This window comes from Atractosteus spatula, chromosome 5 (genome assembly GCF_055471065.1).
Source record: "Atractosteus spatula isolate fAtrSpa1 chromosome 5, fAtrSpa1.hap1, whole genome shotgun sequence".
Taxonomy (NCBI): domain Eukaryota; kingdom Metazoa; phylum Chordata; class Actinopteri; order Semionotiformes; family Lepisosteidae; genus Atractosteus; species Atractosteus spatula.
This window is the reverse complement of record NC_142710.1, coordinates 13,976,892-13,996,070: the sequence shown is the minus strand read 5'-3', so window position 1 is coordinate 13,996,070 and position 19,179 is coordinate 13,976,892. Positions and strand designations below refer to the sequence as shown.

At 43.3% G+C, this 19,179-nt stretch overlaps 1 protein-coding gene and 1 long non-coding RNA gene across 2 annotated transcripts; both read right to left on the bottom strand.

Annotated features, from left to right (window-relative positions):
* Positions 1-457: 457 nt before the first annotated feature.
* On the bottom strand, positions 458-14,670 carry LOC148834241 (butyrophilin subfamily 1 member A1-like). The gene is made up of 8 exons (XM_088915759.1): positions 14,664-14,670; positions 14,148-14,441; positions 13,615-13,839; positions 13,354-13,428; positions 11,916-12,023; positions 10,441-10,458; positions 9,148-9,174; positions 458-2,930 (listed from the first exon to the last, which is right to left on the bottom strand). The coding sequence occupies exons 1-8, from the start codon at positions 14,668-14,670 to the stop codon at positions 2,428-2,430; spliced, it is 1,257 nt and encodes a 418-aa protein (XP_088771885.1). The 3' UTR covers positions 458-2,427.
* Positions 14,671-15,518: 848 nt separating this feature from the next.
* On the bottom strand, positions 15,519-17,732 carry LOC148834240 (uncharacterized). The gene is made up of 3 exons (XR_016091086.1): positions 17,597-17,732; positions 17,223-17,298; positions 15,519-15,670 (listed from the first exon to the last, which is right to left on the bottom strand). It is a non-coding gene; the product is annotated as an uncharacterized LOC148834240 (long non-coding RNA).
* Between the last annotated feature and the right edge of the window lie 1,447 nt (positions 17,733-19,179).

Genomic DNA, 19,179 nt, shown 5'->3' with positions numbered 1-19,179 from the left:
CCCAGAAAGCTCATCGCTGACAGTCCACCTGCTGACGGAGGTATTGATTAGGCTCAGCGATCGCCGCAGGTCTGTTCATCACCTCGCAGACAGAGCCCGGCTACAATTGTACAGAGAGTAGTTTGATCTGTTTTCTTTTTGGATCACAAGTTGAAGTAAGCGATAGAGGAAGAGTGGAAGGGGATACCGGACTCTAAATTCGGAGCTGTGAGGAAGAGTGATTAATGATTTTAAAGTAAAATACCACAGAACCACAGACTTGAAGGGAGTCACATGAGTGATGGTGGGAGTGGGTGACAGAACAGAAGAGAGTCTTTCCAGAAGCAGTGCTGTGGGAAGCTGTTCAATAGATTCAGCCTGTACTGAGCTCAGCACAGCAGGGGCTCTGCACTGCAGGACAGGCAGTTGATCAATTCTTTTCTTCTCAATCGTGTTAGGAGCAAACTAATTACAATCATTTTTACAAAGTTTATTTTGGTCTCACCTCGACATATCAAGAGGCCTTTAGGTATTTGATACAGACAGTACACAGTAGCATTAACATATTCCAGTAATTATTCCATACATAAACACCAACACTGTAGCTTTGATTATGTGCCGATGTGTGTCCTGCTTCAACACTAAGCTGAGTCAACAGAACGAGAACACAAACCAAACATCACAACCTCACTGACTGGGACACACACAAACTGGAATGGTACAGAACCCTAAACAGACAAGACACGCTGGCTGAGTATCTAACCAGGGTAAAAGAGACAGCAAAGAGAAACAGACTTTAGGGCAGGATCAATGACCACAGCCTGGACATTGACACTGGACACAGACAGACCTGGCTGCCCAGAGAGGACAGGCTGTTCTCCTACTACCAGCAGGGATTATCAGAAACAGAGATGCACTTTCTGCTGCACTGTGAGAGATACTCTGGGATTAGGCAAACATTCTTCACTTAAAATAAATCCCTTCCCAGAATTCCCCACATTTCTCAGAATCAGAAGGTTTCAATCCTGCTGGAGTAGGGGACTCAATAGAGCTTCAGCCCTGATGAAAAGACAGGGTGCTGTCAAATATTTTATGTGATGTCTCTACATGTCCAGCATCTTGTTTCTATGGCAATGTTGGTTAAGTTAATAATATTCTCTTTGAGTTTCATAAACATGAATGTCATAACAGTGACATAGTGACACATACACACACATAAAGACACTGCAATACAGAGAGAGATAAGACACGCTGACACAGGTTGGTAACGGTGACACAGAGAGTCACAGAGACACTAACAAAGAGACAGAAAGACACAGGGACACAGACAGAGACATGGTGACAAAGACATTTGGGGACACAGAGATATGATCTCACACACACAGAGACACTGAGATACAGAGAGAGACACTAACAGAGAGACAGAAAGATACAGTGACACTGACAGAGACACAGTGACAAAGACATCTGGGGACACAGAGATGTGATCTCACACACACAGAGACACTGCGATACAGAGAGAGACACTAAGAGAGACTGAAAAATAGTGACACTGACAGAGACACAGTGACAAAGGCATTTAGGGACACAGAGATATGATCTCACACACAGTGACAAAGGGTCACAGAGACATAGTGACACATACAGAGATACACTGACACAGTGACACTGATAGGGACACCAGGGATACAGGGACACAGAGAGACAGAGTGATACAGGCAGAGACACGGTGACAGACAGGCATAAGGTGGAAGCGAGGAGAGAGACCGGAGTTCATTGGAGCGGTAAGGAGCTGGAGTGAGAATTAAAGAGACTGTAGAGTGTAAAAACCAAGGGAAGAAACCTGGAGCTTTAGAATATTGTGGACTACATGACGAGAACAAATGTGTGAATTGCAGATTTTTGTTCGGGCGTCAGAACAAAGAAACAAGCAATAACCTCGGACAAATGGGGACACCTACAGTTAGTAAAACAATTACAGATGGAATCCAGGTACTGCTGGTGTTGAAACTAAACTGAGAGTTCATTCTTCTTAAGAAAGCAATAACCTTAATCTTAAATCAATTGAGAGCCAGCAGTTTGTTTATGTTGTATACATCTGTTCTATATGGTATTATTAACTTGAACTAGCCCAGGTGACATCACAATAATACAAAGTATATTAAAATCTCCACTGCACTCATTTTGCATTGAAATATTTAAATATTTCCACTGTAGTCAGTGTCTCTGGTCAAAATCCACAACACAGAGCTGCACTGTTTCATTACAATGAGTTATTAATTCTTTATTGGAGTTGTCCACAGGAAAACGTCCTGATACAGATGTTTCCTCAGTCCTGTGACAGAACTGTGCCCCCCATCAACCTCCACACAGACACCAGAAAACAACAAGTTAATAACATCGATACTGAGGCAGAGAGCTGGGATTGAATCAGCCTGTGTTCATGAGTCAGTGACGTGTTTTATCTCCACTGCTGACAGGAGGCACCAGCACAAGGTCTTTAGATCGATCCCAGGTACAGAAGACAGGATAGATCTTCTCCCCCTGATTGACCATGTCAGTGAAAGTGAAGATGTGAGTCCTGGACTCCACATTGTAAAAGGAGACCTTCCTCTCCTCAATATCCACACACACCCCCAGCCGCCTGGGCCGGACCTTCAGAAGATCAGAGAAAGATGACAGACTCCAGTAACCCCCCTCAGGAGTGATGCTGAAGTCTTCCTTCCTCTCTGCTGTCTCTCTGCTCACTCCTATTCTCCAGTCGTCATTCACCTCCACCTCCCAGTAGTGTCTCCCTGAGCAGAAGCTTTCCCTGCTCGTGACAAATTCCCAGTAAGTAAATCTGTGTGGATTGTCAGGGAGACTCTTCCACTGTCCCATTCTCACCCTCTTCCCATCCTCAGACAGGGAGAGAGAACAATGCGCTGTATCAGGGTCCAGAGTCACGTCCGCTGTGGGAATAAAACAGGAAACATCAGAAGAGTCTCTTAACAATTATACGAAAATTAAAATCAAATTGTACCTGTGAAATACGTCTCTCCCTCCCCCCTACCAGAAACAAAAGAAGTTAATTATTAATTAATGAAATTAAATTATGATAATTAATAATAACTATTACATCTGAATAAAAATTAACAATATAAGCAACAAGGTATCTAAAATAAAAATTTAAAAACATCTACAATAATGTTTATTATTTACAGATTCTGTATATAAGAACAAGCTGTACGTACATGTATAGACTGGTTAATGAGCACATTCTGCTTGTAAAGTATATAAAGTATATGCAAAGTGTATAAATACTATATTCTATAGATGCTGTGTAAAGACTGTACAGGTCTCAACATCTGAAACATTGCCCTTCTAACCCTTCCCACTACCTGTCTGCATCTTTCTACTTTTCAGCAAGGAATGAACCTTTCTTGTTTTTACATTGGAAGTATATGCAGTGGAGATACAGTACATACAGTCTCTGTATCCTGTACCACTGATTCTGATTAATCTGTTTGTCAAAGGATCAGTGACCCCACTGCTGTCCATCAATCCTTCTCTGTGGTCAAGAATTGAAAAAAGGTATTTTTCTCTTGGACTTCACAAGCTTCAGTTTGGAATAAGAACACCATTTTGTTCATTGTGTATCAATTTAAGACTTGCAGGTTTAAACATGCATAAAAGACACCTGACGTCATTTCTGGACTAAGTGCTCCTGTTGTACAGTGATGAGTGAGGGAGCCCTCTGCTGGGCAGGATGGAAACTGCAGTCTGGCCCTGAAGCTGACAAGGAAATATCTTCCACCCATATTTCACACTGATTCTGTGTAGAACAGGACCCTGTGTCAATCACTGACAAATTCCACAGGAGAATCAATCAGACACTGTTTATATCACTCCTGTCCTGAGATAAGGATCCCAATATCACAGGTGTAATAATATTGACACTCCAGTGTCACTAACTGACCAGCATTAGTGTGAACACCGGCTGAGCAGAAGAGAAAGACCCCAAAGTTATTACCCCTGTCCAAGAAGAGGAGCCCTAATGTACCAGTAAATACCCCTCCTAAACTAACCATGAGCTGCTAACTCTGACATGGCTGAGCTGTTCTGGGGAAAACAGCCCCCAGAGACACTGACTTCATGTCATCACAACACTGTCTGTAAGGAGAGATCAGAATTAATCACCCCCCTGTGCCTTGAGAGGAGGACAGCTCACAGCTCAATGCCCTACTGCCCCTTCCTTTCACAGTGCTGGTCTGTGTGACTGAAGATCTTATTTTTGCAAGAAAAAGACTACAAATGTATTTCACCTGCCCTGGGAAAAGTCCCTCAATTAAAATTAAATATCCAAACTACTATAATAGAATATTTTTCTTAGATGTCCAGAAAGTATCAAACAAAATAAGAAAATAGATAACTAACTGATCTGGAAACACCAAAGCTAAATTTACTCCCCTTGTCCTGCGAAGACACCTCAAAATCTCAGGTAAGTACCCCAACATTCACTGAAATGACTGATCTATTCTGAGTCAAAGACATCAGTGGGTCTGTCCTTGAACCCAGATCACTGCAGCCAGTCTCAGTAATGAACACAGCTCTCAGATCTATTCTCTAGCTCAGGAAAGAGACTCCTTACTGACAGATAAACACCCCAACACTCTACTCTTCCCTTGAGGAATAGGACACAAGAGTCTGGAACAGAACCAGTCCACTGAGTTTCTTAATGCCTGGATCTGACAGTTGTCAGGACACACAAATATCCCCCCAGTGCTGGGAAGAGCCCCTCATTCCCAGATAAATACCCTCTAACTGAAGGGGTAAAGGCTCCTGCCCCAGACCCCTATGTAAGCACCCCTTCCAGCACACAGGTGTGGCCATGCAAGCATATGAACCACAGATCACAGCTCTTCATAAGCCTCGTCATTAAATCAAGCAGACAAACCCCTCTGGGCTCCAAGATATCCCAGTGGTTCCTCTTCAGAGAGGCACAGTCCTCTGTTCAGACAACAGAGATTTCAGTAGTAGTCACTATTATTCCTTCTCTGCTCTTCAGAATAACCTCCATCTTCAGTCACTCTCAGTATATCCAGACTGGAGATCTCCTCTCTTCTCCATTACAATAATCACAAACGTCTCAATTCTCTACACACAGACCTGCTGCACATCAATCAGCACTGATCACCTTCCATAATGAGATGCTGGAGTCTTATAAGTGACTCTTAAACCACACAGAGTCTGCCTGAACTGGTCCTCCACAGACCAGTACGATTCAGCACTCTCTGGAATTCCTGCTACACTGGAACCAGCCAGGTCTGCAGTCTTATTGCTTGGATATATTTCCACAGAGCACTATTCCAGTGAACATTTAAAAAACTAGGCTATAAGCATGGGAAAAGGGGAAAAGACTGTGAGGAATTAAAAAAACAACTTTGCGGGACTCCTCTGCTGTCGATAATCCTGAGTTAATGTTCGGTCTGTTAGAAACAAGGCTGATGAGTTACAAGCTGTTGATGACTATGTGCACAGCTACAGGAGCGCTGTAGGTCTGCTGGCCTTTACAGAATCATGTGACACAGACTCAGGGCTGGACTCGGACCTGATCACTGATGGGTCTGGCTGGACTGAGACAGAACACTTACAAGTGAAACAGCAGGAGGTGATGTTTGTATATTACAGCCTTCTGCCCTCCTCTCGGTGTCATGGACTGTGCTGTTGCCCCATGACCTTGTGTTGGAGAAGCTTCTCCTCCCTTACTGCCCCCTATAAAAGGGGACCCCCATAACGCTCGCCCCCTCTCCCACCTGCACCCCCTTTCTCCCTGCCTGCAATCTCTCCCTCCTTCTGCAGCTGAAAGGGCAGTAAATAATTATAAGTAATAAAGGACAGATTGTCAAGCTGCAAACCTGCCTTCTGCCTGTTCTCTGTCCTCTCGCTGAACCGTGTTTGGGCCGATTCACCACAATAGCATCGCAAGATGGTGGAGCAACGTCACTGTGTGAGAGAGGCTCTGTCTGCCTGGTACTGAGGTGCTGTCAGTGCCAGTAAGACCCTATCTACCCAGAGGACTCCCGCAGATATTCGAAACCCTCATGTACATTCTTCCAAAAAAAATGAAACAAACACAGTTACAGTGTTTGTAATGTCACTCTCTGCAGGCTCTATCCCCTGATGCACTTAACTTGACTCTGGGTGATTTTAACCTCTACAACCTCAGGAAGTCTCTGAACAATCTCTCTCCACATGTATGAACAGAACCCTGGATCTGTGCTTCAGCTCAATCAGAGAGGCGTACAGGGTGACTGTGAAACCTCCGCTTGGCTCATCCAAACACAACCCTGTGCTCTTAATGCCAGCCTGCAGGACAGCACTGCACAGGGAGAGAGCAGGAGCAGTACATGTCAGTCACGGTCTGGTCAGAAACAGCACACAGTGCCTGCAGGGTCGTTTGTGATTGCAAGGACTGGCCTGTCTTTTCAGAATCTTGTAACAATTTTCAGACAAACCCACAGACATGGCTTGTAGTTATATATCTTATATATCTTTACAGATATTCCTATAAAACACTTTAAAGCTTATTAATATAATAAGCCTTGTGTAACAGACTGATGAGCCTGTTAAGAGGCAAATCAGATCTGAAGTTAGAGCAGAAATTAAAAAGGCAAAATTAAAGTATAAGGAATATATCAAAAGCAAACTCAATTGTAATTTGAGACCTGAATGGAGTGGAATAACAACTATGGTGGGGCTGTAGGACAAAGGTAATCTCCCTTAATTCACAGTGAATATTGATAGTTTTAATACCAACAAAGAGCTGGCTGATGAACCAAATCACTTTACCTTAGATTTGAAAAGCACAACTTCAGTGGAGAAATCGGGGAACTTAAAGAGAAGCTCACTGCTTCCAGAAAGATTGAACTGGACACACAGTGCGTTTCAAGCATTTTCAAGAAAACAAAAGTCAGGGAAGGACTTGGAGCTGAGAACATCAGGGGCAGGTACTGAGGTCATGAGCTGAGCAGCTCAGTACTGCGTTCCATTAGATTTTTTCACATAGCTCTGCATCAGCAGAAAGTACCCAGGATTTGGAAACAGGCAACAATCATACCTGTTGCAAAACACAAACCCCCCAGGACATTAAACGATTTCAGACCAGCTATGAAGTCATTTGAGAAAATTGTTAAAATTCATGTATTCCACCAGACAGAGCACCTACTGGAGCCCATGCAGTTTGCCTACAGGACTGAAAGGGGAGTCAAGGAGTCTGCCCTCACATCACTGAATCTCTTACATTCACATCTAGAAGGTCTCACGACACACAGCAGCCTTTTATTCATAGATTTCTCATCAGCCTTTAACACCATTCAACCACACTTGGTCGTGGAGCGATTACGCTCAAATTCTAATCTACACTACTAGTCGGTTGGATCTCAGGTGTTTTGACCAACAGATCACAAAGAGTCACAGAGTGAGGGTGAACAGTCTTAAATCAGAGCAGCTTTGTTCTTCCACTGGGCTGTGTGCTGTCCCCCGCCCTATACTGTACATTCTGTACACAGACAGCTGTAGAAGCCCTTTACACTTCATGAAGTTCTGAGTTAAATTACTGCACATCAGTACGTTAGCTGATGACTCTGTCACTGTCAGTCTCCTACAAGACGGACACTGCTCATGGGCCTGTAGGGGATTATTTTGCTGAATGGTGTTATAACTCCTTCCTTCAGCTGAATGTGTCAAAAAACCAAAGACATGGTCATTGATTATAGAAAACGACCCCCAGCTGCTAATCCCACAGTCTTTGAGGAGCAAGAAATTGAAACTGTCAACAGTTACAAATATATTAGCACAATTGTTGATTACAAGCTTTATGTGAGGAAAACATGGATGCCATATGTAAGAAGATTGTTACATATGAACAACAGCGATCGTTCTTCCTCTGCTCTTTTACCACAGTATGTGTGCTACAACCATGACTTTATCCTGTAGAGCTTTCATTGAACCTGTCCTAACATTCACTGCAGGAGCCTGGTTTGGTAACCTGAGCCCAGAATACAAACAGAGTGAGCAGGATTGTGAAGGCAGCCAGCAAAGTCATCGGAGCTCCAGCTGCAGCTGTCAGACAGACAGTATGATCACAGACAGTATAATCAATCACAGACAGTATGATCACAGACAGTATGATCACAGACAGTATGATCAATCACAGACAGTATGATCACAGACAGTATGATCACAGACAGTATAATCAATCACAGACAGTATGATCACAGACAGTATGATCACAGACAGTATGATCAATCACAGACAGTATGATCACAGACAGTATAATCAGAGACAGTATGATCACAGACAGTATGATCAGAGACTCTCATGAACACCCCTTGCACTGTGAACCTGAGCTCCTTCTGTCTGGGTGTCGATTAAGACCCAGATTCAAGTGCAATGGAGCTACGTTATGCTTTATTCCCATGGCTATAAACCTGCTTATTCTGAACAATTGTATATTTCACCTTTTTATATATTTTTTCTATTTATATATTTTTATTGAATTTTTTTTCTCATCATACATGTATGTCTCTTATTTGTCAATGGATTCATGTTGTGTTAAATGTGTTGTGTTAAATGTGTTGTGTTATGTCTTTAACTGCCTGCAAAGACAATTTCCCATCTGGGACAATAAAAGGAAGTAAGTAACTTAATTTATTGTATATACATGTATCACTTATTTTACAACCACAAATATGAATTCCTTGAGAATAAAGCATAAATAACATTTTTTACCATTGCTGTATGCCTACATACCCTTGGATGGCACTGTAGAAGGTAATTACTTTTTTTGGGGAAAAAAGGAAAAAATAATTTTCCAAAAACCTGCATTGTATTATTTGTATTATTGTTGGGTTTTTTTTCTTTAAAAAAGGGTCACTGCCACACTACTTTAATGATCAAGTTAGAAATCTGGTCTGCTTGCATATAGTATATATTTTATTCTCCTTTTACGGGTTGAAAATATAAAATGTGGCTGAGTGTGCACTGTTAAAAACAATTACTGTAGCTGGTCGGAAGACATGTAGCACAGCCACCCCTATAAAGGATTTTACAGAATACTAACCTGTGATACAGACACTGCTGTTTATGTTGTGTTTTATTTTTGTTCTTAAAAAGAGACAGACTTACCTGCAGCACTGCACAGCCATTTATATACTGGAATAAAGAGATACAGACACTGTTAATCACAGACACACACTGGAACACAGAGATACAGACACTGTTAATCACAGACACACACTGGAACACAGAGATACAGACACTGTTAGTCACAGACACACACTGAACTTAGAGATACAGACACTGTTAATCACAGACACACTGAACACAGAGATACAGACACTGTTAGTCACAGACACACACTGAACACAGAGATACAGACACTGTTAATCACAGACACACACTGGAACACAGATACAGACACTGTTAATCACAGACACACACTGAACACAGAGATACAGACACTGTTAGTCACAGACACACACTGGAACACAGAGATACAGACACTGTTAGTCACAGACACACACTGGAACACAGAGATACAGACACTGTTAATCACAGACACACACTGGACACAGGGATACAGACACTGTTAGTCACAGACACACACTGGAACACAGAGATACAGACACTGTTAATCACAGACACACTGAACACAGAGATACAGACACTGTTAATCACAGACACACACTGGAACACAGATACAGACACTGTTAATCACAGACACACACTGGAACACAGAGATACAGACACTGTTAGTCACAGACACACACTGGAACACAGAGATACAGACACTGTTAATCACAGACACACACTGGAACACAGAGATACAGACACTATAAATCACAGATGCACACAGATCCAAAACAGTGATTAATAGACAAGGTAGTCATGAATTACCAAATTAATCTGGGGACATCATTTCACATTTTCCCAAATCTGGGTTTTTTTAAATCGTGACTTTATTAAGAAGATATTTAATACTTGGAAAATGCTTAAATATACCGAGACAATAAATAGAAAACATTCTATTGGTTTAAATACGTTGTGTAGTTTCACAGCCTGCAAACAGTTTAAATAACCAATGGCCACCTGGCTCCCCAGCGCCCTCTGGTGTTCAGAAGGAGAGCTAGTCTCGCCTTCCCACTGCACTACTGTTTAAACATTTACCCACAGATCTGTGAAATGATTGGATTGTTACTGCTGTTGTAAACCTCTGGAAATGAGCTGTTGTGATGAATCATTGTTTTATTACATCAGGCTCTTGAATTTCCACAGAAGAGATGAGTATGTTTAGGATTCTTTGTGAAAGAGCAGAAGAATACCATTTGGCCACTTTGACCACTGACATTCCTTCCAACGTTATATCCCTGTTCCTGTTGAGTAATTCATGTCATTGTCTCAAGAGAAATGTTCACTTACCAAGTCGTTTCTCTTCCCCTGTAAAGAAACACAAGTAGTGGAGTCAGTAACGCTGATACAGACTCCTGCACTGACACTGGCTCTCAAAGAGTCACACTAATGTAATATCATTCAGATTCCCTCAGCGTGTCTCCTCTGTAAGAAACAGTGGAATCAGTGATACAGACTGCTGTGATATAGACCCCTGTACTGACACTGGCTTTAGAAGAGTCACACTAATATAATCCAGATTCCCTCAGTGTGTCTCCTCTGTAAGAAACTGACACTCAGTAACACTGATACAGGTGAAATATGTGCTCAGATCAGTGCACAGTACAGTGTGATGACAAGGGAGAATGCTGTATTTTCTGTGGTCCTCAATCCCTGTGTTGTTCCCACTGTTTTCACTAGTAAGCTCTCTGGGCCGAGAGAGAAGTGTTTATTTTATAAAGGTTTCTCAGTGACAATGTCTGTTCATCACAGTTTGGAATGCAGTTTTAAATAGAGTCAGGAAAAAATTATTGTGAGGTTATGAGAAATGTAAATATCTTGTATTTGTTCATCACTGTGCTGGGTTGTTGATTTGAACAGAAGCATGACAACATTGTTGTAAAAACTGAGAAAAGCTTTGATTGGTTGAAGAAGTATGGAAGGGACACTGTCTGGTGATTAAGAGCTCAATGACGTGCTTGGATTGTATAAATAACAGCTCCCTCCCCTGGTCTTGGTCAGCACTGACTGTGTCCCTTCCTCTACTGTTTGATAAGGTGGTGACTTTCCCACATGAAGCTAAAATCACTGAGTGAGTTACTGTTTCACTGGTACCAGTTGTATCAGAGTGGGTGAGAGAAGATCCTGTACTGACTGCAGTCTGGAGAGGTGTGTTCAGTAGAGTGTGTGACCCTGATATTAACCAGCAACTGTATCAGACTGTGAGAGAAGATCCTGTACTGACTGCAGTCTAGAGAGCTCGGCCAAAGCAACTTAGATATCATGTGACAATTTGTAAGGGAATTTGAACACACTCTGCTTACATCACCATAAGACTTAACCCACACTTCTCCAGGGGGTGAGAATCAGGAAGGAGCTCAGCAGGAAGTTCCTGGGTGTGTTGAGCTGCAGTGAATTTCCATCTCAGAGGAGAGGATAAGAGTTTCAATGTTTTCAGTGTTTCACTGATGCACGTGGAAGAACTCCTGAGGGATTTCAGACAGACTTTCTGCCACTGTATAAAAGCTCACAGTGAGACTCATCTGAAGAGAGAGAGGTGCTCTAACACTGGAGGAGCTGATTCTGTATCTGCAAATAGCTGTTGATGTACGATACTGGATCTGACTGATAGAAACACATCCCGCAGTGTTCTTGACATAGTGTCTGTACACTGACCCCTGTTCTCAAGAGCAGGGTGTCCTGTGCTGATCGTGAACTGTCATACAGTGGTGTTTAAACCTCTCCTCACACAGACATTCAGACACACATCTCTAATGAGCACATACTGTCCATTCTCCTCCACTGGATCACCAGAAGTGCTGACGCTGCTACAGTCACAGCTGCTGTTACACAGAGAGCCACCATCCATCCAGAGGGTCCAGGGAAAAAGTCTCCTGGAAAACAGCACAGGAACACAGGAATATCATCCCACAGGAACTGAGATAATACCAATCTCCTAGTAGCCTGGTTCCCACAGAGTATATCCAGAACCTGGACAATGTTCCTGGTCAGAGATTTGAAAGTGATTCGTAAATTGCTGTGGTAAAAGTATATCTATATTTATCTTTATAATCTAAATAATAAAATATCTCCCACTGGTCAGGTATATTGAAGAAGGTCATGTGTCAGTTAATACAGTTAATGATGTGGATGTGAGTCAAGATGACTCCCTGTTATTTGTGAAAAGCTGCAGAATGAGGCACAGCAGGTCTGAGAGAGTCTTTGTCAATTAGAAGGAGTGGGACTCCATGTGAAGGACAGGAGCTGTCAGGACAGGCTCTGTGAGGAATGAACCACTCCTCTGGGCTCATACAGGGGTTTCAGTCTGTGTCTGGGCTCCAGGTATAAGGAGAGGAGGGAGTGAGAGAGTGAGCGTGAGAGTGAGAGCTGGGAAAGACTGAAGACGACACAGAATAGGAGGCACTGAGGGGCTTCACAGGTTCTGGACAGGTGGACTGTGTGGGAGTTTCAGATGAGAGAAGACAGTTTTGGCAGCACAGACTGAGTCTAAAGTACTGCCTGTACCTTAAGATCTCCACATAGATATGAGGACTGAGAAAGCTACTTCTGTATCAGGGACACACCAGAAAGACATATTGGGACCAAACAGGATCAGTCTGGAGAGTGAAGAGTCAGAATTAGGAAGAGTTTTAGAGTGACAGAGAAGTGTCTAGCTGAAGAGAGACAATGAGGAAGAGGAAAAGAGGACCGGGTGACATGAAGTCAGAGTGAATAGGACTCTCCAGTGCCAGGCAGTGACGAGTTAGTGAGAAGAGTGACTGTGAAGAGCAACAGGAGAACTGGACATGAGAGAAGAGACCAAGGAGGACCTGCAGACAGGGTGTGTCTGTTCACAGGGTCTGTATTCGAGTGCAGACAGGCCCTGAAGACACTGAAAGTCAAGGTGTTGCTGCAGTGTGGGGTGAAAGTGGAGATGTGGGAAGGAAGGGCTGTGGTTGTCACTCTCAGACCGAACCAATCACTGTCAAGTCATTTTTTTATCCTTTCAGCTGTCTAAAATAGAGAAGATGGGCTGAAAGATCACACAGAAACAGAGGTAGATGTGAGACAAAGACAGAAGGAACAGAGAGAGAACTCCTCCTTTGATAGACCAAGAGATCTCAACTGTCCTGGTAATAACTATAAAGAGACTGAATATACTGCAGGTTTAAGAAAGGGACTTCTCTTATAATTGTGGAAATACTGATTTCCTATTTGAGGTACCCATCAGGTTAAAGTAGTCTCTTTTAGCCAGCAAGAATTTACAGGCAGAGTCCATAATCAATATCAGGCCATGATCTGGGAGACCAGGAGTCACAACACCTCATCAACATCGATGGGGGTCAAAGTGTGGAGATCAGGACAGGACTGTCCAATCCTAATGAACTCAACAAGCAAACAACCCTGAAAACATCACATTCTCATTCAATACAGTACTTACTGGGTATGTGGAGCTGAGATCCCTGTCTGCCTTGGACTGTGTACTTCTGACCAGACAGGAGAAGATGTTGGACTCCTGCTGGACTGGGATGGAACTGCTGACACTGAGGAGCCCCTGACTGTCCCTCTCCACTGTGGTGCTGGACAGTGAGGTCACATCATGTCCATCCCTGTCTGTCCAGATCACTGCAGGTGCAGGGAACCAGCCCTCTGCTCTGCACAGCAGCTGGGTCTGACCTCCTCCAGGGGAGTGGAGAGACACTGAAACATCTGCCAATAAAGAAAACAAGCTTTCACATTGCCAGAACCTCAGAATTGTTTCTGTGAAGTGACAGTGTCTGAAGTCTTGTCACTGATAAGCATCAATGAGAGACGCAGTTCTCCACCAATCACTGCAGACTCTCGAAGGTCCTGCAATCCAAGTCCACCTGCAGCTCACAGTCTCAGTGTTAAATACCTCTAGCCTCTTTGTAGGAATCCAGAATCCGACAGCTGTGGTAATGGCTAAAAACAAACTGTATTATACAATTTATATAATTATATAATTTAAAACACTATAATTACAAAAGAACACTCACCTCTAACAGCCAGGTCAATAAGAGTGTCATCATGATGATCCACAGACTCCACCAAACACTTGTACTGTCCATGATCAGAGAGACTCACGTTTGTGAGCTTTAGAGACACGTTGCCTCTGGGGAGCTCCTGCAGGAACAGCTCAGCTCTGTCCCTGTAGGCTGGGTTCTGTGTGTCAGAGTTATTCTTCCGGTTTTCATATAAGCATACAGGGGCAGTGTAATCCCCTCTAAACCACCTGATCTCCAGGTCCACAGCGCTGATGCTGGGTGAGAGGTAACAGGGCAGGACAGCACCTTCACCAGAGAAAACAACAACAGGATCAGCCGGACCATGAACCTGGAATCTCTCTGAAAGAAAGAGCACACAGCTGTCATGAGTCTTCAGCCTCCACACAGACAAACACACTGAGACAAACTGTGCCCTCTTCTAGAGGAATGATCACACTGAAATAGATCACACACAGGGGTGTAGAGTCACTGATCATGGTGCTGGAGCCCTGACCACTGTTATCTCACATGACATTACTAAGAGGGCAAAGGTCACAGATCCTCAGTTTAATTTCTAGTAAAGGTCACAGAAAATCTTAAATTCAGCTTTCAATAAAATAACCAGTAAACACACTCTGATATTCCTAATTTTCCTAACAGTACTTTAGGCATTACAGGATGGCTTCCAATTGTTCTTATTTTACCCATGAAGTTTTAGCTGGAAGACTGATCCACAATCACCTGGTTCAGATTGTGTTTTATGCAGCGCTGTGAAACTACAACACAGAGGAGTGATCTTAAAGCCTCAGGTGTGTGTATGTTATGTTACTGTGTCATTGACATTCCAGAGGTTTAACTGTGCACAGTGACTGTTTAACTGTGACACAGGGAAAGAAAATCACATGAATCCAGGTGAAACGCCGCTGGTCACTTGAAGAGGGCGATAAAGAAGGTGAAACCAAAATCAGCTGTCTTACACCAGCGTGAGAAGCAGAAATCAGCTGTAGCTGACACTCATTAGCTACTGTAGCAGGTGTATCAGCAGCTCACTGGGGTATCTGGGTGTTCGAGTCAGAACCACACTAACAGCAATTCAGCTGAGGCACAGCTCTTTCCTTATCGAAAGAAGACATTAAGACCAGGTATTTACACTCGGAACAAGATCCTTACCGATCAACCCCCTCGCCAGTACTCTGTCTCACACCTGAGACATCAGAATACAATCCAGTGACAGACACGGGGAAGATAACACCCCACTCCGTCACAATGCTTAATAAATATTTTGATTTTCCTAGTTGATATAGAACATACTAATCACGTCACAAAGTAAATTGTTTGGGGAGATATTTCCATCTATCTATCCATTCTAAACTCGTGAGTTACCATGAGTTACTGTTCCTGTCCAGTGTGGAAAAGTCACAGAAGGTCTAATAAAATTCAGGAGTCTCTCTTCACTGTACCTGATGTCGACACAGAAGACTGGAGGAGAAGCAGAAGAGTCACACAGAGACACTCTAACTGGTCAGACATCATTTCTGAAATAAGGAAAAACCCTGATTGGTCAGATGCCATCATCATAAACAAAAATACATTCTGACTGGTCCCTTCAATCAAAATGACGTTGTGATCCTTGAAATTTGACAGAAACAGACACTCAAAGTGAAAGATCCAGCTGTTGTACCACAGTGAGGTGTTTCTCTCAGCTTCAGTGTCGACCTGACTGATCACTCACACACTGCTGTATCTGACTGATCTCACTGTCACTCCAGCACACAGCAGCTTCAGTCCTGACTGATCACTCACACACTGCTGTATCTGACTGACCTCACTGTCACTCCTACTCCAGTGTACAAAAGATAAAATTAGTTACATCAGTTAAAGCTCTTACACTCCAGTGCTACAAGGACCACAATATGTAACAGAATTAAACCAACATGGTCAACAGCCCTCAGATCATCAACTCAATTAGGAACTCCCAGCCTCACAACTGCATTCCATTGGTTCTTCCCTACAACCCTACCACCCTAACACACTTCCTATCCCAGGGACCTTTAATGACAACTTCTCCGTCTTACTGGATTATCCCTCCATTAGTACACTTTTTTTCTGACCATCATCTCATATCACCACCTAACCTGCGTAACCTTCTTGTTCACTGCTCTCTTGACCACCCTCAGCAACCATCCACACCAGGCACTTTCCCCTGCAACAGAGCTCACTGTATCACCTGCAAGTACACATCTAACACCACACTCAATTTAAGGCCTCTCAGGACAATTCCAGATCACTCAGATGACATCTAGTATTTCCAGGAACCTTATTTACTGTATCTCTTGCAAAAAAAATGCCCAGCCATCTACATTGAGTAAACAGAAAGGAGACTGGGAGACCATTTCATGGAACATGTGAGGGTTTTGTGGATCAACGATCTCTCCAAGCCCATAGTTTCCCATTTCATCTCTAACGGCCATGATCATAATGATCTCTCCATCTGCGTTCTCAAAGAGGGGTTTTGCGACTCCTATTGCAGAGACATCCAAAACCAAATGATCCTGAAACTAGGTTCACACCTTCCCCCTTCTCTCAACGACAGACTCGGTGCCTTCTAATCCTCTCTATTCATTTACAGGTCTCGACTTCACACTTTTCTGTATCTCTCTCGACTTCATACCACCTGTGTGCCCACTCTACCTCCCCCCTGCTCCCAGCTTCTGTCCTCCCCTGCTTTATCAGCTGCTGACGGTCCTCTCTTTCTCACACCCGAAGACGGCTCCACAGCCGGAACGTTGTTTCTTTTCTTTTTTTTCAGCATGAAATAACCTTTACTTGATCCTTTGCAGTAGTTTAGTCTATGGCTCACAAGACAAGACACAATCCCCCCCAGGTCACTCTTGTAAAAAGTAAGACGGTGTATATCCGCTCGTCAAACTAAGCGAGCTTGTGTGTGGTCCACAACAGTGACCTCCTGCTGGTCTTCTGTCTCCCTAAAGATGTTTCGACCCGACCTGGCGACACAGTTCCATTCTAACCCCAGACTGCGACAACTCCCAGTACAGCAGGACAATAACATAGCATTCTCACACTCACCTTTTTATACTAACAGGATACCCACTGTGTTAATTACAGTCAGGAAAACGTTTTATCCTTTCAGTGCTGCGAGTAGCTGTTCAGTGAAAAAGAGACGCCATTAATCTACAGGAAACACAACGAGAAACACAAACCTGAAGACGGAGCCATGGAATTTACTGTATGCCTGCTTCCGGCTCTCAAACATTACAAATAAGAGAGACCTGATTACAGACACCCTCAGATATAATATACAATACAATAAAACAATAATACAGATACAATAAAACGTCATCTGTAGTGTGAATAATTGTGCTGTTTTAACTGTTACAGAACAGCACCGAGGCCTGCAGGACACTTTACTGTTAACTGGACTAAAATGACAGGATACTTACAAACTGGATTACCAGGTCTGAGGACCACTCTCTGTTATTCTGGATTGTCTGACAAATCATGAATTGTGCGTTTGAAATCTGTTTAAAACTACATTTCAGAAACGATCAGCTTCAACTCTGACTTCCTGTTTATCACAGTAAAAGTCTATTTTCACTTTCACTTACTGCCATCACACAGAGAGGCAGGAGGGGATTGTGGGAAACTGGGCTGGGGCTGCAGGGTGTCGGGATCATGTGACTCGGGAACGGCTCAGTGCTCAGGGACCCCCGATCACAAGAGGAGTCCACAATAAGAAAAACACAGGACAAGAGTGGTGTGCAGGGGAGGATACCGAGGAGGAAACCAAAAACTCTCCAGCAAAGAAACACTGCCACCCATCTCAGGCCTGCCAAAGTCCACCTGGGTACTCCACCACACTACTGGAACAATGTTCTGTGGACAGATGAGATTAAAGTCAGGTCAAGCAGCATGAAAACAATCTTAAACACAGAAGGCAATCTACAACAGGATGTCTTAAACAGAGGAAGTTTTGCATTTTGGAACGGCCAAGTCTGACCTTAATCCAATTGAAATGCTGTGGCATGACCTGAAGTAAGTCATTCACGCAAAATATCCCAAAAATATCAACAAATTGAAACAGTCCTATAAAGGGGAATGGGACACAATGTCTCTCAAATAGAGGTGCTGATCTTAGTCACGTGTGAGCTTTTTAATTTCAGAATCAAACAGAGCTTCTGTCTAAATTATGAAAATGTAACTAAAATATTTTAACAGACCCGCATACAGTATTTTGCTTAATTCCAGATATCTCAGAGGGTCTGTTAAAAGGCTGTTACTTGGACTCTGCCAAGCACAGATTGTTACAATGGAATAAATGTGTGAACCTCAGTCACTGTTGTTGGTGAAGGCCACCTCTGAACTTTATCTGTGTCTTAAGGCATTGTGACATTTCTATCAAACTGCTGAGATGATCATCAAAGGTGTTAGTGAACGCAATGGTAAGGAACACTGTGGATAGCAGAAAAAACACTTTGGTACAGCATGGAACGGACATGTCTTGGAAAGTAGGGCTGAGCAAATGAATGTTCTACAGATGAAATACTACAAGCAACAGCAAGTCCACAATCCAACATGCAGTGTGGTAACGTGCATACTGTATGTGTAGTATTATATCTCAGTGGTGGATCAGGACATGCAGCGGTACAGAGCTCTGTCCTTAACAGGCACTGTAACAGGTGAAAGTATCGCCATGTTGAGGTGCAGACTGCTGTGAGGGGAGCAGCAGTAATGTCTGCTTCCAAACCTTGCAGTGCTTTGTATGTGCATCAGGAACCGCTCTGTGCATTTTAAAGAAATCCCATCCAAGTGACTGGAGTTTAGAAATACATACAGTACAGATACATTTACAGCCAACAACTCACCCCGCTGCTCACAGCTGGCAGCCCAGTGGAGCTCAGCAGGTGTGAGCCTGGTCAGTACCTGGATAGGAGACTCCTGGGAAAGCTGAGGCTGCTGCTGGAAGAGGTGTTAGTGGGGCCAGCAGGGGCGCTCACCCTGCAGTCTGTGTTGGTTCTAAAGCCCC

Excerpts from the sequence above, each read along its gene's own strand:
- LOC148834241 (XM_088915759.1), bottom strand. Across the intron at positions 13,840-14,147 it reads TATTGACCTGGCTGTTAGAG|ATGTTTCAGTGTCTCTCCAC; the intron begins GTGAGTGTTCTT and ends CTTTATTGGCAG. Across the intron at positions 13,429-13,614 it reads CTTCTCCTGTCTGGTCAGAA|ATCATGGCCTGATATTGATT; the intron begins GTACACAGTCCA and ends CTGGTCTCCCAG.